This window comes from Equus asinus, chromosome 2 (assembly GCF_041296235.1).
Source record: "Equus asinus isolate D_3611 breed Donkey chromosome 2, EquAss-T2T_v2, whole genome shotgun sequence".
Taxonomy (NCBI): Eukaryota; Metazoa; Chordata; class Mammalia; order Perissodactyla; family Equidae; genus Equus; species Equus asinus.
Genome location: NC_091791.1, coordinates 103,061,209 through 103,085,775, shown reverse-complemented (window position 1 = coordinate 103,085,775; position 24,567 = coordinate 103,061,209). Strand labels below are relative to the sequence as shown.

The 24,567-nt window shown below is 38.9% G+C and overlaps 1 protein-coding gene across 17 annotated transcripts in view; it reads left to right on the top strand.

Moving 5' to 3' along the window:
- The window catches only part of AGBL1 (AGBL carboxypeptidase 1), an 806,151-nt gene that overhangs the window by 382,446 nt on the left and 399,138 nt on the right, over nucleotides 1-24,567 (top strand). For all 17 annotated transcript variants that reach the window (XR_011497368.1, XR_011497363.1, XR_011497373.1 and 14 more), the window contains one exon: nucleotides 17,783-17,912. Coding sequence is in view for 12 of the 17 variants with exons in the window: in XM_070495693.1 (XP_070351794.1) it covers nucleotides 17,783-17,912 (130 nt within the window). In the remaining 5 variants the exon portion in view is untranslated. The remainder of the gene's footprint in view (nucleotides 1-17,782; nucleotides 17,913-24,567) is intronic.

The following is a 24,567-nucleotide window of genomic DNA, read 5'->3' as shown; positions in this document are numbered from 1 at the left end:
TCCACTAATTGGTATTACAGTTCAGTTCTCCACTAGTCCCATAGAATGAGGTTTTAAGCGTGGTTTTAGCTAGTAGGAAGTATGCATGCATTTTAAATACATTCATGTAAGATAACGTTGTAAGTAAGCCATTCTGCCAACTTAAACTGCCAACAAGGTGTTCCGTGAAAGTAGTAACCTGGTTAGCAGCCAGGAGACTCAGGTTTCAGGTTAGCAGCAGAAACATTCAATTGTTATGTAAATGACAGGGAGCAGGGGAATGTTCCCTCCTCTTCAGAGAGATCAAATTAATTAGCATCATATCTTAGCATCAGGGATGTCAGATGCTCTATGGAGCAGCTTTTCAGGTGTGACTCCCTTGGTTATCTAAAGAGCTTGTCAGTTGCCATTCTGAGCTATCTTTCTATTAGCTGTGAGAAAGTGGACTAATTGCAGGATCTCTGGCCATGTTGACTTGCCAGACAAAATGGAACTGAAGAAAATACTGTGATTTACTTCTTCTGAAGAATAGACAGGTAAACATCCATCACATAGGTGAGACTTAAGAGCTTTATGGGGCAAGCTGATGGCGTGAGCCCTGCAAATTCCTTGTATGATGCATAGATTTGTGAAGGGAGGCTGTGTCTTTGTCTCCTGGCTTCCTGATCATCATTAGTTTCAGAGAATTCACCAACATATTATCATTGACCTCTGAAAGTGACAGTTGGAGATTCACACAAAAATGTTGAGGACGAATCAAAATTCCTGATATAATTTAAGCAAGACCCTTAATAAACAAGCAGAAACAGGATATACAAAATTAATATAGTTCTTAAAATAAGTATATTCTGTAATTTAGATGCATTTAAATGCATCATTGCTGTGACTTTGGTGAATATGAGGAAATTCAAGAAGAAAGCTGTGTAGCGTAATTTCTAACATTATTCATAAGGCTCCTCGACATTCATTTCCAAATAGATTACTAATAAATAGGAATTTGAGCTATTTTAAAAAACAGAAAGTTGAGGATGAGCTATTCTGAGTTTCAGTATGTAAACAGGTAGACGTTGATAGAGTCAAACCTCAGTAATTAGGGGGCTAATTAGTGGAGATCTAGAATGTGTAATGTATTTTTTTTACAATTTTTGTAGCTGCATTATAAAAATTAAGAGGTAGTTCACATATAATATAATTCAGCCATTTCAAGTGTAGAATTAAATGGTTTTTAATATATCCATGAAGTGGTATAACCATCACCACTGTCTTTTTCAGTCCATTTTCATCACCCCAATAGAAACCTAGTACCCATTAATAGTCACTCCCCATTCTCCCTTCCCCACAGTCCCTGGAAATCACTAATGTACTTTTTGTCTCTATGAATTTGCCTATTCTGGACATTTCATATAAATGACATCATATAATATGTGATGTTTTACATCTGTCTTCTTTCATTTAGTATAGTGTTTTCAAGATTCATCTATGTTGTTTCATGGTTTAGTACTTCATTCCTTTTTATGGCTCAATAATATTCCATTGTATGGATATACCACATTATGTTTATCCGTTCAACAGTTGATAGACATTTGGCTCGTTTCCGCTTTTTGGCTGTTATGAATAATGCTGCTATGAACATGCATGTACAAGATGTGGACGTATTTTGTCAATTTTCTTGGGTATAATGTAGGAGTGGAATTGCCAGGTTGTATGGGGATTCTAAGTTTGACATTTTAAGGGACTGTAAAACTACTCAAAAGTAGCTGAGCAGTTTTATATTCTGTTAGACTGTATACATTTCCATTCATTTCTCTAACACTTGTGTTCTATCTTTGTTATTTTAGCTATCTGAGTAGGTGTGATATCTTATTGTGGTTTTGATTTGCATTTATCAAATGACTAATGGTGTTGAACATCCTTTCATGTGCTTATTGGTCATTTGTATATCTTTTCTGGAGAAATGTCTAATCAAATACTTTGCCCAATTTTTAACGGGGTTGTCTTATCAGATATATGATTTGTGAATATTTTCTCTCATTCTGTGAGTCGTCTTTCACTTTCTTGATGGTATCCTTTGATACTCAACAGTTTTTAACTTTAATGAAATCCAATTTATCTACTTTATCCTTTGGTCATTTTTGCTTTTGGTGCGAAATCTAAGAAACCATTGCTTAACCTCAAGTCACAAACATGTGCTCCCATATTTCTTTCTAGGAGTTTTATAATTTTGGTTCTAATATTTAGGTTTATGATCCATTTGGAGTTAATTTTTGTGTATGACTTTTATAAGGATCCAGATTTTTTCTTCTGTATGTGGGTATTCAGTTTTCCGAGTACCATTTGTTGAAAAGACTATTCTTTCCTCATTGAATTGTCTTGGCATCCTTGTAGAAAATCAACTGGCCAAAAAGGTGGGGGTTTATTTCTGGACACTCAATTCTGTTTCCATTGATCTCTATGTCTATCTTTATGCCAGTACCATCTTGTCTTGATAACTGTATCTTTGTAGTAGATTTTGAAATTGGGAAACGTGGGTCCTCAACTTTTTCTCTTTTAAGATTGTTTTGTCTAGTCTGTGTCCCTTGTATTTACATATGAATTTTAAGATCAGATTGTCAAATTCTGAAAAAAAGTCAGCAGGAATTTTGATATGGATTATGTTGAATCTGTGGGTTAATCTGGGGTATATTGCCATTTTAACAATATTAAGTTTTGAAGTCCATGAACAGAGGAAATCTTTCCATTTACTTAGATGTTCTTTAATTTCTTTCAATAATGTTTTGTAGTTTTCAGTGTACAAGTCTTGCACTTTGGTTAAATTTGTTTCTAAGTATTTTATTCTTTTCAATGCTATTATAAGTAAAATTGTTTTTAAATTTTATTTTCAGATTGTTCGTTGCTAGTTTATGGAAATACAATTAATGTTTGCACATTGATCTTTTATCCTGCATCCTTGCTAAATTTATTTTTTATAATAAATTTATAATTTTATTTATAATAAATTTATTATTGCTTTAATATATTTTGTAAATTCTTGAGGATTTTCTATATACAAGATTATGTAATCTGCCAATAAGGATAGTTTTACTTTTTCCTTTCCCATCTGGATGCTTTTTATTCCATTTTCTTGCCTAATTTCTCTGGCTAACATCCTCAATACAATGTTGAGGATGTGATGAGAGCAGACATCCTTGGCTCATTCCAGATCTTAGGGAAAGTTTTCAGTCATTCACCATTAAGTATGATGACAGCTGTGGAGTTTTCATAGATATCTTTTCTAAGGTTGAAGAAGTTCCCTTCTATTCCTCGTTTTTTGAGTGTTTTCTAGCATTAAAGGTGTGGGAATTTTGAAATGATTTTTGGCATCTATTGAGATTATAATATGTGTTTTTGTTCTTTATCTTATTAATTTGGTGTAAGACATTGATTGATTTTTAACATTGATTCAATTTCATGTTGAACAAACCTTCCAATCCTAGAATAAGTCCCACTTGTTTGTGAATGAAATGTATGATCATTTTTGTATGTTGTTGAGTTTGATTTGATAGTATTTTGTGGAGGATTTTTAGATCTATATTCATGATATTGGTCTCTAGTTTTCTTTTCTGTGATATTTTTGTTTGATTTGGGTGTCAGGATAATACCAGACTCAAAGAATAAGTTGGAAAGCTTTTCCTCCTCTTTTATGTTTTGGAAGAGTTTGTGAAGAATTGATTTTAATTCTTTAAAAGTTTAGTAGAATTTACCAGTGAAGCCATATGGCCCTGGGCTTTCTCTTGTGGGAACTCTTTTTATTATTAATAATTTATTGTTTATTAATTCAATTATTTATCTATTATAGGTATATTCAGATTTTCTATTTCTTCTTGAGTCAGATTTGTGTCTTTCTAAGTATTTGTCCATTTCCTCTAGATTTTCTAATTTATTGTTGTACAATTGTTCAGTATTTCCTTATAAACCTTTTAATTTCTGTAAGGTCAACAGTAATATTTCCTCTTTCATTCCTTTTTAAAAATAATTTGTGGTTTTTCTCTTTTTTTCTTTGTTAGTTTGGCTAAAAGTTTATCAATTTTCCAAGAACCAACTTTAATTCATTGAGTTCTCTATTGTTTGTCTATTCTCTATTTCATTAATTTGTTTTAATCTTTATTATTTCCTTCTTCTGCTTGCTTTGGGTTTAATTTCCTCCTCTTTTCTAGTTTCCTGAGGTGGAAGGTTGGGTTATTGATTTGAGATCTTTCTTCTTTTTTTAATATAGGCACTATACACTTTTATCTAAGTACTGCTTTTGCTTTATCTTGTAATTTTTGGTCAGTTGTGTTTTTTTTTCATTTCTCTTCAATATTTTCTAATTTCTTTTGTGATTTCTTCTTTGAATCATTGATTATTTAGGAGTGCATTGTTTAATTTCCACGTGTTTGTGAATTTCTCAAGTTTCCCTTTGCTGTTGATTTCTAATTTCATTTGCTTTTGTTCATAGAACATACTTTGTATGGTTTAAATCTTTTAAATTTATTGAGATTTATTTCATGGCCTGTCACATTATCTATCTTGGAGAATCCTCCACGTGCACTTGAGAAGAATGTGCGTTTTGCTGTTTTTGGATCAAGTGTTCTTTAGATGTCTGTTTGTCTAATTGGTTTATAGTGTTATGCAAGTCTTTGTTTCCTTCTTGATCTTCTGTCTAGTTGTCCTATCCATTACAGTAAGTGGGGGATTGAAATCTCCAACTATTATTGCTGGATAGTCTATTTCTCGCTTCATGTCTGTCAATTTTTACTTCGTGTGTTATGATACTCTGTTATTAGGTGCATGTGTTTTTACAGTCATTGTATCTTCTTGATGAATTGACTCTATCATTATATAATGTCCTTTTTTGCCTCTTGAAACTGTTTTTGAGTTAAAGTCTATTTTGTCTGCTACTAGTATAGACAATCTCTTTTGTTTACTATTTTCATGGTATATCTTTTTCCATCCTTCTACTTTTGACTCATTTTTTCTTTGAATGTAAATTATGTTTCTTGTAGACAGCTTTTAGCTGGAACACTTATTTTAAAGAATCCATTCTGCTAATCTCTATCTTTAGATCAAATGGTTTAATCTATTAACATTTAATGTATTACTGATTACTGATAAGGGAGGATTTATGTCTGCCATTTTTGTATTTGTTTCCTATATTTCTATGTCCTTTTTTCTGGTTCTTCCATTCTTCCATTACTGCCACCTTTTGTGTTAAATAAATATTATCTAGTGTAACATTTAAATTCATCTGCCATTGCTTTTACATTTTGTTTTGGAGTTCTTTTCTAAGTGTTTGCCCTAGGGATTATAATTAATATTTTAATTCGTAATGATCTAGTTCAGATTAATGCAAGCTTAATTAGTATACAAAAGTATATTAGTATACTTAATAGTATACAAAAATTTGCTCTTGTATACCTTCATTCCTTTCCCCTTCCCTTGTACTGTTAGCATATAAGTTATGTCTTTACATATTGTATGCACATCAACACAGTTTATAATTCTTAGTTATGCAATTGTCTTTTAAATCAAATAGGAGAAAAATGTTACAATAAAAGTATATTCATACTGTCTCTTATACTTACGTATGTAGTTCTCTTTACCAGTGCTTCTATTATTTTGTGTGTGAATTCTCATTACTTTCTAGTGTCGTTTCATTTTAGCCTGAATATTTCCGTTTAGAATTTCTTGTAGGGCAGATCAGTTAGCAATGAATTCTCTTAGTTTTTTTCCTGATGAAGATTCACCCTGAGATAATATCTGTGCCAATCTTCCTCTGTTTTTCAGTAGGTGGACCATAAGCCCAGCATGGCCACTAACAGAACAGTTAGGTTAACTAACTGTTAACAGGTCCATGCCAGGGAAGTGAACCCAGGCTACTGACATTAAGCACACTGAGTTTAACCACTACACCATCGGGGCTGGACCCCTCTCTCAGTTTTGTTTGGTCTATCTGGCACTGTCTTAATTTCTTCTTAATTTTTTAAAGGATGGTTTTGGTAGACATAGGATTCTTGGTTGGCATTCTTTTCCTTTCAGTACTTTGAATATGTCATCTCATTACCTTCTGGCCTCCATTGCGTCTGATGAGAAAGCATTTGTTAATCTCATTGTGGATCTCTTGTTTAGGATTACTTACTTCTCTTACTGCTTTCAAAGTTGTTTTTGTCTTTTTGCATTTTTATTATAACGTGTCTAAGTGTGGACTCTGAGTTATCGGTCTTGAGGTTGATCAGTTTTTGGGTGTGTAGACAATATTTTTCACCAAATTTAGGAAGTTTTGGGTCATTATTTCTTTAACTATTATTTCTACTTCTTTATCTTCTTCTGGGGATCCTATTATGTGTTTGTTGGTATGCTTGTTGGTCTCCCAATGGTCTCTGAGATTCTGTTCATTTTTTAAATTATTTTTCTTTCTGTTCTGAGACTAGATAATCTCAATGGAAGTATCTTCAAGCTCACTGAATATTTCTTTTGTCTGCTCACATCAGTTGAGCATCTCTAGTGAATTTTTTATTTTAGTAATTGTACTTTTCAACTCCAGAATTTCTGGTTTTTTATGTAATTTCTATCTATTTATTTATAATCTCTATTTGTTGAGACATGGTTGTCATATTTTTATTTAGTTTTTTAGACTTAGGTTTATTTGGTCCTCTGAATATATTTACAATAGATGATTTAAATTTTTGTCAATGAGTCCAATATCTGGGCTTCTGCATGGACAGTTTCTATTAACTGCTTTATTTCCTACATATGGGCCATATGTTCTTGGTTTTTTGCATGTCTTATAATTTTTTTTTGAAAGTAGAAATTTTAAATAACAGAATGTTGCAATTCTGGAAATCAGCTTCTTCCCCTATGCCAGGATTTGTTGTTTGTTTAGTAACTATTTTGAACTAATTCTGTGACGTCTATATTATTTGTCATGTGTGGCCACTGAAGTCTCTGCTCTGCTAGCTTTGCGGTCATCTAATTATTAGAAAAAGGTTTGCTTAATTGCCTGGAGCTAATAATTCCCATAGACTCTGCTGGGGCCTTGAGTGAATTTGGGCTATGACTTCAACACCTAGGTAGTTTACAACTCTGCCTTAGTGTTTACTTCCTACTAATGCAGAGCCAGCAGATTAGTCACAGGTGAGAACCCAGGGTATTTTCAGGTTTTTCCTGAGCATGCATACAGGCCTGGGCATGCACACAATCCTGTGTATGCATATTCCTAGGAATAGATTGGAGTTTTTCAAACCCCCCATGAACATTTCTTACCCCAGTTTTTCGTTTTAAGTTTTGTAATTAGTCTATTATTTGCCCAAATGCTATCCACTGTCTCAGACAGCCATGATGTTCAGCAGTTGCTTCTGATAGTTTTTCACAAATGCCCCTAGGAAAAGGCTGTTTCTGCTTGGCAAGCTCTGAGTTAGGTAAAATAAAGACGAGTGCTGCTGATTCCTTTTGCCTGTGATCAGGGAACAAAGCTAACACTCATCCAATGGCTTTTCAACGAAACAACCTTATTGAAGAGTCTTGACAGAACTTGTAAGACATCACTAATTAGATTTCATTTGCCATCTGCTACACTATCCCTGTCAGAGCCCAGTAAAATGTAAATTCAGAACAGATGACAGAGTGAAAGGAGAAAACAACACCTTCCTGATAATTGTGTTTACCCAATCTGGATCCTGGGTAAGGGGCCAATAGTATCTAAAGGATTGCTTTTTGTCTTGGGTTAAAAGGATTGGCATTGAATGAATAAATGTGTACCTTTTATTTCCTAAAGTTTTATTTAAGATTTTCTCATTTGGAAGAGGATTAAGGAAGAAGGAAACCAGGTATTATCTTATATAGGAGAATTTTTCCTGTGAAATATAATTTTGGCAATTATTCTCTTTGATAAAGAGATGTAAAAGTTATATTAGCCATGTTTAGCTTGAAGTGTGTGTTTTAGTTTGAAATATACAGTAGATCAGAGACAACTTTTTATTCTGGTCCTTAAAACATAGGTGTAAGGATGTTGTGATTTCTCATACTGCTAAAATGACTCCCTGAATAAAAGGATGCAACCAAGCTACTGATGATAAACCTGTCTGATTTTATTCTGGGTCTCAGCAGAAACAAGCTAAAGTAAAGTAGCTTCAAGCTTTTTATGCAGTATCTTTGAGGGAGCTAGACCATTGCAAAGGGCTGAACTTACTTCTTCATCAGTAAAAAGATGGGGATCTGACCGTTTCAGGGAGAAACCATTAATACAACGTCCATACTCAGCCGTATCTATTCTGAAAGTAAAATATACTTAGACCATAAAACTATGCTTCCCAGGAACTAGAGATTAGAGAATTCATGCATTCATTATCTATTGATAAAGTACATGCTATGTACCAGCAATTATTCTTAGTGTTGAAGACACAGTAGTTGAGTAAAACAGTTAAGGTCCATGTTACCATTGAGCCTATACTCTAGTGGGAAAGATTGACATAAACTAAATTAAACGTGGATATGTACTAGAATGATAGATAGTATTAAGTGCAATAAGAAAATAATATATGCAGGAGAGTAGAGGATAACAGGGTTGAGTGGGTTTGGGGGAGAAGATTCTCTCTGATAAGATGGCATTTAAGCACAAAGCTGAGAAAGAAAGCCATGAATATCTGGGGAAAGAGACTCAGGTAGATGGAACAGTAAATGCAAATGCCCTGAGGGTGGAGTGTGCCTGGAACACAAGAAACTAGTGTGGATTGAGTGAAGTGAGCCAGAGGAAGAGAAAAAATAGTAAAAAACGAGAGTAGGACCTTCTAGTATGAACAGCATTCAGAATGAGACGAGAAGTCACTGGAGGGTTTTGAGAAATGGCAAGATTCTCAGGCTGTTGTGTGCAGAATAGACTGTGAGGGGTGTGGTTGGGGTGGTCAAGAATGGAGGCAATTAGGTGGCTCGTGGTGGTCTAGGTAAGAGACGATGGCGGCTTGGACAGGCTGGTAGCCGTGCAGCTGGTGAGTTGTCATCTGTTCCTCTGTATATGTTGAAGGCAGAGTCTGTAAGGTTTGCTGGCAAATGAGATTAGGGGTTTGAAATAAGGAGGCTTCAAAGAAGATGAAGATATTTGCTCTGAGCAACCAAAGGAATGTGGGAGCCGGTTACTGAGAATACAGAGAGGGTAGCAGGTGCGCCCTCCTTCTTTGTATAGAAGCCTAGCAAATTGTTCCTTTGCCTTTTTTACTTCCTGAAATTATGCATGTATATAGCTCAGCTGAACAATGCAAATAGGATGCAGAGGAACTGGATAAGATTCCAGTAATAAAAAAGCTTTTCTGCAAGAAAATGGTATGGAGTAGGTCAAGAGAGAATGAGGACAAGTAACGAGGAAAAAGATGTTAGAAGATTGTGTTTTAGGTAAAGAAATTTCTAGACTTCTTCCCTAGGCCAGCTATTTTCAATTTAGTGAAAGACCTGGGTTCCAATTCTAGCTTGAAATATGTGACTGTGGATAGTTAATAAACCTACTGAATTGCAGTTACTTCAGATATGAAATGGAGACTGTTCTGAGGATAATGTGATAAATATAGCTTTTTTCCTTTGTTATTTTTGTTTTCCTTTTATGCTTCAATGAAAGTCTGAAAAAATAAAACAACGCTATATTGATGGCCTAATTTATCTCTAAGCTTTTATATAACAAGCAGTTATTGACATCCATTAAAGGTAGGACATGATAATAAGTATTGAAACAGACTCAATAAACATACAAAATATAGTTTATTTTCCAGTGATTTATAATCTAAGTATGTGGTTTAGTTAAGTGGAAGTTCAGGACAGTATTTGATGGTGATGTGAATACGAATGCTATAAAGAATTACTTTTAAAAAAATGCAAAAATTTGTTGTCTGTTGATTATGTACTAAGCATTTTGCTAAGTGCCCTCAGTGTGTGATGTCACTTAATTCTAGGAAACAAACAGACAACAGACAAAATCCTGTGAGTTAGATACTAATATTCCCCTTGGGTAGAAATTGAGAGGCAGGAGTATTTCTCCTCTGATACTGAGGAGTCTTAAATTTAGTGAGGTTAAGTAATTTGGCCAAATTTCCATAGCAAGTTGCAGAACCAGTCTTGAACGCATATAGTCTGACTCTGTTGACTATACACATCAGCTGTCCACCCTTTTGTTTTCCTGTGCAAGTTCAAAGCTTGGAGAAATTGCTGTGGTTGGATTAGTCGAAGAAAGTCTCATGAAAGGGGCAGGACTTGAGAAGTTTCCTGAAAGCTGGGTAGACCAAGAAAGAGATGGAGAAGAAAAGAATCGAATTTCAGACATGGCTCCATCAGCAGTTGAGAGTGCTTGAGAGCTGAGAGGGCACAAATCGTTCTGAGAACAAGGAAATCTCACTTGCTTGTTGCACTGGGTTTGTGTTGGGCAGTAATAAGAGGTTAAGTTAGGTTGGTGAGCTGAGCTGAGACCAGTTTCTAGAAGATCTTGAATGCCAGCCAAAGTAGTTTACACCTCCTCCTTTAGGTAACAATCAGCCATGGAAAAAATTTGGCTATCAGTTTGGAATTGTGTCAGATGGGGAGAGAAACATTATGAGAGACAAGAGATGAGAGAACCAGTGAGGAGGCAATCGCTGCAATTCATATATGAGGTGGTAAATCTTGGATAAGTTTTCCGCTTGCGAATCTGTTTCAAAGAATAGACCTGCATAGCCCACCTCTCTATCCTCCTCTCCCCTTGTGCATCTCTCTCTCTTTCTCTTTTCCTTTGGAAGTCTTTATTAGCATTATGGATTTTTAAAGGGGAAAGTCACTTGGATAGAGATCATGTGTCCTAATCTTTTTTTTAAACAAATGACAGCTCTGACTCAAGCAAAATTAAGGAACTTGTCTAAGATTACGTGGAAGCAAGTGTCAACACCAAGACTAAAACTCAGTTTGTTTTCTGACTTTCTCTCTAGCATTGTAAGTGCTGTCAATGCTGTCTTCCTACTCTCTCCTGCCAGGGCTTCAAGGAAAAGAAGCTCCAGGCTTCCCAGATGGTTCTTTGCATGCCTTGACATGGGATGGCATTGGCAGTCAGTATTGCTTTCAGGGGATGAGGTGAATGTTTCCTAGCTACTGAAACCCCCGATCGGCGGAAATTATTTTTCTACATCTGTGTTCCTTGCCCCAAGAGACTCATCTGGACTTTATTATACACCAAAGTTAAACACATTGGATTCTCTGGAGAAAGCAGAGAATCACCTTCCTTGCTGCCTCCACTAGTTAGCAGGGAGGGAAGAATTGTTACTCCCTAGAGACACCTTTTGGCTTGATGAACTCATCAGGGGGATGTAAATGTCTGGTCTGCTTTCTGGTCCCCACGGAAAAATTACCCTAATATAAAAGAAGCCTCTGAGGCATGGAAAAAGGGAACAAGTAAAGACCTGTGAATTCTTTCCATTCAGGAAGAGAAACACGGGGTGTTATTTAGTCTCATGGTGCACTAAAAGATGCTACTTTCTGAACCTCTTTGGGAGATCTCAGCTATAAATTTCTTTATCAACTCTTGCCTTAGGGATAAGAGAGTGGAACTTCCATTGCAACTTTATGGAAAACAATTATGGTTTTTCTCAATGTTAATGATTTTGAGCTTTACATGGAATTTTTTCATCAAAGGTTTCTCTCTAACAGGGAAGGTAACAGTGACTTTTAATCCAAAGCAAACTGCAGCAGTACAGAGACTCCTGCCAAGACAGAGATGATCAGGAAGAATTAATATCCCATAATTAAATCTGTTGAGTTGACAGCAAAAAAAATAAAGTCATAGTTTTAATTTAGATATTGGCTACCTAGAGAAGAAATATTCTGACTGCAATAGGATGGGGAATTGGGTTTCATTTATTCCTGGATAGTGGTGAATTAGTTGCCTACCACATGCTGGTCACTGTGCTGGGTTGGTGCTGAGAAATCAATAGAACAAGAAGGACATAATGTCTGCCTTGGGCTGCCACTTGATGATAATCCCCAGAATGTAAATTCCTAGTAGGCTTGTTCACTGCTGTAATCCTCAGTATGAGAATAGCATCTGACACATAGTAGATGTTGTAACAATAAGTATTTGGTGAATTGATAGATAATATATATTTTTATACAATACTTTTGTCTTTTGGATATAATTTTATATGTTACACCAACTTGTCAAGTATGAAGGGGAGTATTAATTTTACATACGAGAAAACTGGAGACTAAGATGTCAAAGGACTTCGAAGGCTGATGATCAAGGCATGGCATCGAACCTACAAGCCATCAATTATTAAACTACTGAGCAGTAAAGTCTTTTCTTCAAAGTTTGACCCCCAAAGTTCAATGTGCAAATCAGATAGAAGCTGAGACACATTGGTCCATGTAGGTGTGGGAGGCAGAGATCTTCTATCTGTAGTTTTCTTCCCCACCTTTCATCCCTTGCAGACATTGGATTGATATGCTGATATGGCGGTTAAGACTTTTGGCCATCTTATAAGTAACCCTCTTCTGTATTACATAGTTATTCTGGATCAGAAGCGAACCTAGCTGTGTGAATTTAGGCAGGATACTTAACTTCTCTAATCCTCTATTTCCTCATCTGCAAAATAAAAATTATCATAACAAATGCTCATAGAGTTACTGGGAAGATTAATGGAGATAATTCATATAAGCAGTTAACAAAAGACTGGTGCAAAATAAGGACTCCGGTGTCAACTCTGAGTACTTTATTTAACAAAGTTGACATTTAAACCTGGGTCAGTTCTTCTGGTCCATCTTTTAAAGACTTCGGCTTTCTTATACCTGGACTCAGGGGTTATCAGGCCTCTGGCGACACATTGCTGGGTTCTTCAAGGTACTGGGGGACACCTGGGTTGGTCTCTGCTATTCCCCTTCTGTCTAGATTATTGACTGTCTGAGTATTTTGCATGACAAAAAATATCCTGAACATAATGATGTGTCCTTGGCAACCCTGATCGTTTTGAGCTTTACAACAACTGTGGCCTTAAGATGAAGCTGCCTTTTCGTCTTCCTTCTTTCCTCTCCTTCGCCAGCTAAGAAACATTTATCTGAAAAGCTCTGGGTGCAGTGTCTGGCTGATAGCGCCTCATGCTGTTCTATCATGTTTCTGTAGCTTCCACGCTTCTAGTTACCTTTATAAATATTCTTCTCCTGCACCCAGGCTGCCTCCTGTTACTGGGATGTGCAGTGAATGGTGAAGCTGCTTCCTAAATCTTAAACACACTGCCTCTCTTTCGACTTCAGAGCTGGCTGTGCTGGGGTCACTAATATTATCAAGCCTGGCGTCATTCACTCAATGTGATGGGCCCCATCTCTCCATTTATCAGTCACAGATGGATGGGGGATTTTTGAATCATTCTCTTTTCTGACTGCAGCTTTATAGATTCTCTTTTAGGAAGCAACTCACTTTTCCTCTTTCTTTCTCTGCCTTATGGTCCTTTCTTTGCTTCAGGGGTCCTGGTAGTTCAGGGTCTGCCTGTCAAGGCCCTTGGTTGTATTACTTCTTTCTCAGTCTCTGTTCAGGGTAATTCCTGTTCTGAGCAGATACATAAAGTCCACAGTTAATGTTAAAAGAGTGGTGACATCATTTTCCTTTAGGCTGGCTGGTCTGTGAGGCTCTCCTTTGCTCAGGATGCCATGCAGTTCGTGCTATTCAATGGCCTCTTTGGTCTGGTCCTGCTGATTCACCATTGGATAATTTGAGCTGAGATGCTTTTGTTTGGTCATAAAATGACCATATTTTCAGGAGATCAGAAATGTTCTTTTTTAAGGGAAGGAGTGTGTCTTACTGAAAACTGCAGGTTTAATGGTTTGAGACTTCCTAGACACGGGCTTAAAATGCCTGAAAAGAGCAGGCAGATGATGTGTACATGAAGCAGAGAGAGGTAAAAATGGGAAGTGAGGGTGCCTGAGGCAGGGGGAAGGGTGCATGCCCACCTAACACGTTCAAAGTCAATGTAAAAATAATCAGGCCAAATTCTGATCAGGAATCCTACTTTTGAAACACCTCTTCGAATCTGGGATCTTGCATTAGGGGGACCAACTGTCCTGGTCTGCCAAAGACTGAGCGTTTTCTTGGGATGTGGGAATTTCAACCCTAATACTGCATCATTCCTAGAAAACTAGATGTCTGGTCACCCAGATCTAACACACTTTGTACATAGAAGCTTTATCTTAGACTGTAATTAAATAAAGCTTTAAAAAAAATGAGGAGGACTAATTGGATCAAAAGACTTTGCTTGTGAAAATCAAAAGAAAGTGTTTCTTTTTTTTTTTTCCTCTATAAGTTTGCAATTTTCAGTGGGGGAAAAAATAGCAATGCTCACCATTTTATTCTCCTTATGAGCAAAGCAAGACTTCAAACTCTATCTGAGGGATGACCCCTTTTCAGAAATTAGAGGCACTGAATTTACTGCCAGCCAGTCATAGCTGTCCATCTGCTAATTCTCTCCACATAGAGGGAGCAGCTGTCATTTCAGAAATGCTACAGTAGATAATAAGATGGGGGGGATTTCATCTTCAAATGCTTAAAACAAATCCCTGGGAAGAGCAGCAGCAGTTCCTCTGACTGCATGAATCTCAGATATTATTAACACAAAATGCCAAATGGATTTGGAGATTGGAAGCAAATGGATTTGCTTTAAAAAGAAAAGCCCTCAAGTTAGGTGTAGTACGTATTGTAATAATCTGCAATTGCATAGATATAGCAACAGCTGAAGCCATAGACACACACACAGATACTCTCAAAATCACAGCCATGCGTAGAGCCCTGAATACAAATACAAACATACGGGCTTCCCAAATCCATTCAACCTGTGTGTGCCCAAGGAATGCATCGTTGCCTCCATCCTTGCAAAACAAACAAAATTTAACCCCCAATTAACAGCTTCCCTATTTCACATTGGCTCAATTTCTCTCCAAATCCATGTACTTAGATCATCCTAGATGCCTTCCTCCTCTTTGTACTATTTAACAGCCTAAAGTCCAATCAGCAATTTATATTTGTTATCCTTTGCATCTTCTTAGATGATTTCTTTTCTCCTCAGTCTTATTACTTCCACCCTTTAGCATGCTCAAGTCAACTGGTACTTAAAACTAACCACAGCCTCTTGTCTAGGATTCCTAGCCAAGATTCTCCTCCCTTCCAATCAACCTCCATATAGCTCCCTGGTTGTTCTTCATAAGGAAAAAAAAATAGGAAGAGGTAAGGAACCAAGGAACATAGTCCAAGTGGTGCTATGCATCCCTGAGGATTATAGATATGAATGAAGTTGTAGATACAGATAAAGATGGGTATGTGCATATGGATATACGTGTGGACATGACATGCATATAGATACAGGTGGAGATAAGTTATACAGATATTTCTCCATGGAGATCTCTAAAATATATATCATTTCATTTGATCCGCAAAATAATCTTGGGAGGTAGGTTAGGCATGCAAATATTTTTTTGCATATGAGAATATTGACTCTCAAGAGGCCTCTAAATCCCATACCTGGTGAAAGAGGCTTATTCTGATTGTAGCGCAACACATCATTTTTTCTATTTTTGGGAATTATAATCCAGAATGGTATTTCTCCTATGTGGTAACCTATGAGCCTTTTCCATGTAGACATTGCCCCTGAACGTGATCTCTATGAGCACATGGAAAGAAGGGGTGGAGAGAGTTGACACGGAATCGCTGGCTACTGGCCACATCTATTGCCTGCATCTTCTTTTACACAAACGGAAATGCTTTTAAAAGGCCTCAACTGATTTCATCAATTTTGATGTTGCAAAGAAAAAACAAATCCCCAGTGTTGATGAGAATCCAGGTCAAGGCCAGGAGAATCACAGAGCAGTTAAAGAGGATCCTGAGGCTCTGGGAAGTCGTGCCTGCAAGTGCCTTGATTTGAGAAAAGACATTCATTTAAACACAGCAAATATGCTCAGGAGCAAGTCTGGGACGCCTGCTTCCTTCCATTGCTATCGGCATGAAGGATCTGCTTCATAGTTTACCTTCATCTTTGGTCTCCAGGCAGAACAGATAAACCCTATTTTGAGATGTCATTGCTATTAAAAAGAAGAAAGGGGAAAAAAAAAGCAAGAAAAGCACAAAAAAAAGTCAGAGAGGAAGATACAAAAAACCTACCATTTCTCAAGTCAAAATATTTTAATGGTGAAATTGACATAAATTATTAACCTAAAGATTTTCGGTTTCCAGTGAGGTGTAAGAGGGGCTGACAAGCAGCAGGAAACTAATATTTAAAGATAATTTCAGAAAGATGAAGATGAAAAAGTGGTGAAAGGAGGAGGCCGAACCTTTTTCTTTCCACCTCCAAGATTTGTTGAAAATGGTGTTCTTTGAAAAAACAGAAAACGTATCTGATTCTACATTTAAATGCTAATGCATTTATTCATTCCAGATTATTTCCTGAATACCAACTCTGACACGGTTACTACATTAGGGTTTAGATGGCAAATAGAAACTGTTCCTGCCCCCAGGAAGCTCATAGTCTCATGGGGAAAACAAGGGAAGTTAAAAAACGAAAAAATAAAAACCCATCCCAAATGGTTTTATAAGAACTCTGAATAAGGGGACGTCAGGATGCTATTGTGACACACAGGAGCAGACTGTAGTGGCCTAGGGGTTAGGGAAAGTTCCCCCTTGGGGCTGATCTCCTGAAAGTTGAATAGGTGGGATGGGATGGAGCTGGGGGAGGCCTGGCAATGGACAGCAGGCACAATTGCTCAGAGGGAACTGTGAGCAATTTACTCAAGCTGGAGTATAGAAGGACAATGGCGGTGGGAGATGGGGGTTGGCAGGGCTAGGCGATCGAGGTGCCATATGCCCCTCCCACCCTGTGGTACCTTGCTCTTTAGCCCTGTTGAGTAAATAGCATCCTAGCAGGACTCCTGCGAGTCTCCCCCGAGCATGGGCAGTGCTTGGTAATCTCTAGTTGTCTTGGGCTTTTAGGAAAACCTTACCTGACAGCTCAGCATCTCAGTTTCCTTCTCTCTGAATTGAAGGCAGTGCTATTACTAACCAGCTGTGTCACGTTTGTAAGGTTACTTGATACTTTCAAATGTGAACATCTCCATTTCCCAGGTGAGGGCACGTATGATTTTGAGATGATTTCTAGCTCTCATATTCCATGATGATGTCTTTGAACAAGAGACTCTGGCTCTCTGGGTAAATGTCAAGCTTTCTGTTCATCTATATGGACAGGGAGGAAGCAATGTGATAGGAGAAAGAGCTTTCTTCTTTTTCAGAGGCAAACAGACTTGGATGTGAAGCCTAGATCTTAGTTATGTGATCCTGGGCCATTTATTTAATCATTTCTAAGCTTCAGTGTCTTCACTGAGGTGCAATGTTATCCACCTGGCATAGTTACTGGGCCAGCTGGAAATATCATGTATAACACATCCAGAGTGACAGATTGAGCTCAACTTAATTATTTGTAGAATTGAAGGTCCCAGAGCCTAGAGAAATTTTGCAAGTTTGTTCTCCATGGATGTGTATAGCAGGGAACTACATTTCCCAAACTTTGTCTTAAAGCTCTGATAACCCAACATCGAGTCAAATATGGTTTCTAGTTCTTTTTGGAGCTGCGAATAATCACGACACTTTGGGAGCTTACAGGACAGATCTGCAGCTTTCTGGACATCTGCAGTTGAAGCCAGTTGGGCAGAAGTCAGAGGGAAGTTGGATTCATTAGTTTAATTGTTTTTCTTGTCGAGCTTTATTTTCTCAAGATATTTTCTTCTAAATGTCTATTTATTTGCTTGTTTGTTCCCGCAGTCACAGATGCTCGCTGAGAGGAGAGGACTTGAACAGACAATGGCTCTCTCCCCGTGCTCATCTCCAGCCAACAATTTACCACGCCAAAGGACTCCTCTACTACCTGAGCAGCATCGGCCGGAGTCCCGTGGTGAGTCGCTTCCTTCTGCCTCCACATTATCGGCTGGTTCCTTCTACCTTCCAGGAGGCAGATTACTTGCTATTGAGGCAAGAGAACCTGATACAAGCCAAGGACCTATGTGTGACAAGCTCTAATGGGGGTCGTATTCATTTCCTTGAGCTGCCATAACATAGTACCACAAATTGGGTGGCTTAAAACAACAGAATATATTCTCTCACGTTTCTGGAGGCTGGAAGTCTGAAATCAAGGTGTGAGCAGGCCATGGTCTTTTGGAAGTCTCTAGAAAAGAACCCTTCATTGTCTCTTCCTGGCATCTGATGATTTCCAGGAATCCTTAGTGTCGTTGGCTTGTGACAGCACAACTCCACTTTCTGCCTCTGTCTTCACATGGCCGTCTTCCCTCTGTGTGGGTCTGTGTACACATTTCCCTCTTTTTCTAAGGACAGCAGTCATTGGATTAGGGCCCACCCTAATTCAGCATGGTCTCTTCTTAACTTGATTACATCTGCAAAGACCCCATTTCCAGATAAGGTTCCCTTTACGGGCGCTGGGAATTCAAGCTTCAACATGTTCTTTGGGGAGCTACAATTTAACCCACAACAGGGGTAACCCATTGGGTCAATACTTATTGGTGAAAACTGGGCAAGGAATTACATTTCATTCTATTTCCTGTGTCTTTATTTTTCTGGTTTTTGAGTTATTGGTCAAGAGAGAAAAAGTATATACCTATTAAATAGTGTTTGGAACAATAATCCTCTAAGTGTTCATATTCATGTTCAACTAGTACTTGTTAAATTCCAAGATGATTCTGGCACTGTTCTATGCATATTCCATGAGTAGGCTTTTCTCCCAAGCCTGTAGCAACTGTGTAATTGATGAGAAACAGACTATTTGAAACCAGGGGTTTAGATATAAGAAATAAGAAAGGAGCAATAGTAACCAAGTAACTGTATGAAAACAATCATTTATTAACTACAGACTATAAACATGTCTGTCTGCATATGTCCAAATTTAGAGTGCTTGCCTAACTGAAGAAACTTAAAATAGCGTGGAGAAGATCACAGAGGGGCCAACTCAAACAATTACCTCTACCACTGACCACTTTTTAACGTATGCCATGTGATGAAAAAAGTGGCACATTCAATGAATATCTCTTGAAACAATAGATATCTAATATAGAATCTTATTTAAATCCAAAAAAGATTAAGAGGTCAGTGATTTCCCTGAGGTCAGTGGAAAACACTGAGATTCAGTTGTGATCTTTCTACCCTGCAATCCCGTTTCTCTTCATCACTTACTCTTTGAGAGTGTTTTGGGGGTCCTCAAGACTATCTTCAGGTTCAGTGATTCCCTAGAAGGACTCATCAAACTCAGAATAGCTATTATTCTCATAATTATGGGTTATTACAGAAAAAGAATACAGATTGAAATCAGCAAAGGTAAAACGTGCATAGGGCGGAGTCCAGGAGAGACAGGCTTCAGGTGTCCACTGCCAGTGGAGCTGTTTGGACAGTGCTTAATTCTCCACCAATGATGTGTGATGACCTGTAGAGTATTGCCAACCAGGGAGGCTCATCTGAGCCTTGGTATCTAGCAATTTTATTGGGGTTCAGTTTGTAAACATGAAGCACCCCACATGGCTGATCTTAGTTACTCAGTCTCCAGCCCCTTCAGAGGTCAAAGTGACACTATGTGGTCCAAGACCCCCACTGTAAATTACATAGTCAACCTGAAGGAGCTGGCATGGCCCAAGGCTTCAGGTAAAGAAAGGCTCTCTTATCCAGAGGGGTCTTCTGAAGACGTCAAGGCGATCTCCCAGGAGCCAGTCAAGAGCCAGACCTTGCTTTGTAAAGTGCAGAGTTTGAAAACTTCAGACTTGCTGAGTCAACCATTTATTGCAAAGGAGCAAAACACGTCATTTCCTCCTAAGAAGCCTTGTTCTTCGCTGGTCAAAATGTGCAATATTTTCATGCTAAGTCTTATGCTTTCCTTCAAGGAGACACAGCAGTCTATGCATTCTACCCTCTAGAAACAATTCATGGCCTGAATAGCAGAGCACCAATCTCATGGTCAAGGCCTGGGAAAAGCGTATTCTCTGAGTAAGAAGCCTTAACCTCTGGAAGGAGAGAGAAAGACTTACAGGGAAAGAAGTCCCTACCTGATACACATTTGAACACGCACATATTCAGCCCATAAGAAACAGGATTCCTCTCTGCTCTGACAACTCTAATTGAAGAGCAGAACAATTGTTTTAAAGCATGACAGGTGAAAGGCTTGTTTAAAAATATAAATAAACATTAATTAGCTGTAAACATGACAGCCGTAGACTTGTTCCCTGCTGGGACCATCTGAGAGGTGGGTGAGAAACAGCTGAGGACTAAAACTGTTCCCAGTGTTACAAAGCTCTCTAATGGGCTCAACATCACCTTTTAGTTACTTATAAGGCTATATTTAACCAGCCTCCTGCTGACAGCAGAAGCACTGCCGCTCATTCGGTACTCAGGCCCGTCCTGGACCGGGGAGATTTCCACTGTGTCAAGATGGACTCTTTGGCTACATGGCTGCAGGTTAACTGTGACTCTACCCGGCCTCTGATTCTTAAGGAAATACTTCCTGAACCATCAGGAAGCCACTTTCTGGTGGCTAGGACACTCCACCTAGTCTAGATGATACTCAGGCGTTTGTCTAATGGTGGGTAGAATAATATGAACTCCCAGGACCAATGAAAATGTGACACAGTGAGAGAAAGCAACAGCCTGATACTGCTGGGGGTTGCTAAAGACCACACAAGTTATTCAGTTTATAAGCAAGACGGCAATGTTCACATATTGTTTCATCCATCAACCCGTCCATCCACCCAATCATCTATCCATCCATCCATCATCTGCCCACCTATCTATCCATCTATCTATACATCCATCTGTCCCCTCACTGGTCTGGGCAGTCATCCATTTGTCCATTTGTTTACACTATGTGTATATAATCACTGTGCTAGATGCCAGGGGTAAGAAGCCAATTAAAAAAACAAAAAAAGATCGTCTTTTCCTTTGAAGAGTCCATAGTTGACTTTGGTAGAAAGTGGAGTCAGGCCTGAAAGAAACCAATATAGTACAAAATGGTAAAAACTGTAACAAAGACTCATGTGAGTTGTTGTACGAACAAAAATAAGAGGTTGAATCATTTTCCCTCAGGGTTGTGGAAAAGCTAGAGACTGGAGGTGCCATTTGAGCTGGACTGAAAGATGAGTAAGAGTTGCGCTTGGTTTTCATTATAGTAAGACTGAGAAATATTCTTTCTGCAGAGAGTCTCCAGGCTGATGATCTCTTAGATCTTCTGCCATGTAAAATTGGAATTCTGGAAAGTTTTCTGTGCTTGGGGTCACTCTATAGGGCAGAGGAAATGAAACTTTTCATTAACTGGTGGCAGAGACTCATCTGCTATCACGCTGACCCTATGGTCCTTTTCTTATTCTCTTGAATTCTGATTTTTTGTCTTTCTTGTTTGTTAGAGGGTCAGGGAACCTGTGCTAAATGTTGGATCCAAAAGCTCAGAAATGTAGTAAATGATGATATATCCATACATTGGAATACTATTCAGCGAGAAAAAATAAAACAACAACAATGCACTACTGATGCACTAAAGAAACGTGGATGAATTTCAGACGCATGTTGAGTGAAATATACTAGACACTAAAGAGTGTGTATACTATCTTTCTATTTATGTAAAGCTCAAGATGAGTAAATCTATGAAGATAGAAATCAGAACAGTTGTTGCCTCTAGAAGGGCATTAACTAATAGGAGCCAGAAGGGAACTTTCTAGGTTACTGGAAATGCTCTATATTTTGCATGAAGAGTGAATTACATGAAAACTCATTGACCTGTGCATTCAAGATCTGTGCATTTCACTCTAGGTACACACTTACCTAATAACAGAAAATTAAGGGTAAATAAATCAAAGCAAAGTTGCAGAGCTTTGAAATGCAACTAGGAGATAAGGGGGCTCCCCAAAATAAGACTGAGCAGGATAGAGGCATGCAATTCAAGCCAAGGAAGACATCTTTGCTAGAACAGAATAGAAAGTCTGTAGAAGATCTATTTAGAAGTCAGAAAGATCCAGCTGGAGAAAAGACATGCAAGCAGAGAAGCCCAAAGAAGCAAATGGGCTCAAGGATCCTTGAACTGGTTCCTTTTAGTGGAGCTCCCCACAAGGGAGGAGGCACCGTGACCCAGGGGGCAATCAGGCACAGCTTCGGGGCACGGAGAAAAGCTCTTAGGCTCCAGCAAGCGCCCGGGAAGCCAGGCCAACAGCCTCTTCTGAGCTGCCATGTTGCAGCTGGCCTGATCCCTGTGCCACTGCAGAGAATCTGGGTTTCAGAATGAGGAGCGGTATCGATTCCCATCCTCTTGGCTCTCACTATGTGAGCGCCTGTTGGCAAAGGGATTTCAGTGCTCTTTGAAGAGCTCATTGATTTCCATTTACAACTCACACAAACTAGGCCGCCTTCTGCCAAGGGACAGGGCGGGCATACTTTGGTTTTATCTTTCTTTGGAGCCCAGTGGAACAGAAATTTTAGCTACTTAAATGATTTTCCTGGTCTTATTCTGTCCCTCTGGCATATTCTTTTAGTTAATCAGCTTCTTTTAAAAGAGGCACACAAGGAGAGGGCAAGAAGGGGTGGCATTTCCCTTCCTAAAACCTTGTCTCCGGGGCCCTCCAGGATCTCTGTACACACTATTTATTTTATCTCCACTTTATTCCTCAGAAGTGGCAGAAGAGCAAGTGTTATTTTTGCCTGTTTCATTCACTCATGCTGAGGTAGTAAATCGAGCATTCTCCTCTTTTTGTATTTGAGGCTACAGTAGAGAAAAAGAAAAAACAAATCCTGCTGCCATGGTTGGGGAAGGGGGACGGTATGACCGTGCAGGTACTGGGTGAAAAAATCTAAATTTGATTCCATATTATTTTATTGAAAGTGGTTCCCACGCTGGCAGAGTAAAGATTAAGCAGTGCTTCTCTAACCTACCAGCACCCATGTTTTGTATGTATTTTTACACATACAAATACTTCACTTGTAAGTGAATTGCTAAAGTTTCTTGGGTAAACTTATGTTGAAAAGCAAAGGGAATTTTTCCTCTCTCTTTCTCACTAGTATCTCTAATGTACCTTCTATGGATCATAGGGCTGGAAATCCGGGGTCGTCCATATGCCACACAAGGAGCCAGTCAGATTTTTCAAAGAGGTCTGAGCAAATTCCCTACTTTTCACTTTTTATGGGATGATTAAGGTGAGGAGGAGGGATGGAGGGGAAAATAGGAGGGTGGTTGCCTGGATCAGTGTTCCCCTTCAGCCCTTGTGAAGCTGCCTGGAGCTGGTGGAAATGGAGAGAAGGCAAGAAATGTGTGGAGACAGGGCCAGATGGAGTAGTTTTGCTATCAGGTTGTTCTCTGTGAGGGAGGGCCACAAGTCAAGACTGAGGATTCAAATGAAGGCATGGAGGGATCTGTGCTTCATGTGCTCAATATGTATGTCCAAGGAGGACTGATCTAGTGAGTGGAACAAGGCAGCAATGATCACAGCCAATGACCCAGGGCATAGGGCTCAAAGCTCTAGTCCCAGGAAGTGGGGTTTGCCAAAATCAGAGCACAGTTCAGCCAAGGAGACTGAGACAACCCACAGTCCTGGAAGATAGGAATGCAACTCAGGAAACTGAGGCAAGCCTGCTTCACAAACTGGGTAGGCATGGTGGTGGGTTGGTATTCAACACCCCACCCTTGCCCCATGCCCTGGGTTTATCCAGACAGCTTGGAAATCTGCCATAGGTTCAAAAGACTAGTCTAGCCTCCACCTTCTGGTGAAGACAGGGGTTCTAAAACCTAGCTTCCCTGATTGGGATTGGCACACAAAATGATAAGATGAATGCTTCTACCTTGGGAGTTTTTTTTTTTTTTTAAAGATTTTATTTTTTTCCTTTTTCTCCCCAAAGCCCCCCGGTACATAGTTGTATATTTTAGTTGTGGGTCCTTCTAGTTGTGGCATGTGGGAGGCTGCCTCAGTGTGGTTTGATGAGAAGTGCCATGTCCGCGCCCAGGATTCGAACTGACGAAACACTGGGCCGCCTGCAGCGGAGCGCACGAACTTAACCACTCAGCCATGGGGCCAGCCCCTACCTTGGGAGTTTTAGTACCAAGAACTGAGGGAGACAGATGGCAGGGGCCTCACCCAGGCACATAGGTTGTAAGAATTCTGTTTAAAGGTGGCTGCCAGTCTGCTGCTTCTCTCCCTTCAGCGTCGAAAACTGGGGGAAGGGAACAGTTTTTACTCCTGAGGAACCTGCCAGGAACTCACTGTGCTAGCGCCCCCTCAGGTGTTATGCTTATTGCTCATGGGGGCACTGCTGGCCAGAGACAGCGAGGAGAAGACAGCTAAGGCAAGCCCTCAGGGGCAGCCTGGTAGTTTGCTAATTGATAGTCTTGTTATACTGCCCTTCATCTTTGGCAGATCGAAATATTTGAATATTTTGATTTGGAAAATCAAATATATTGATTTGATTTGGAAAGTCTTTCGAGCCAGTCTGATCAGAATTTGAGATAAAACACATCAGTTTTTCATGGGTGGCCACAGGCAAATCTTTTAACCTCTTTAACCTTAGTAGAAGTTGAACCT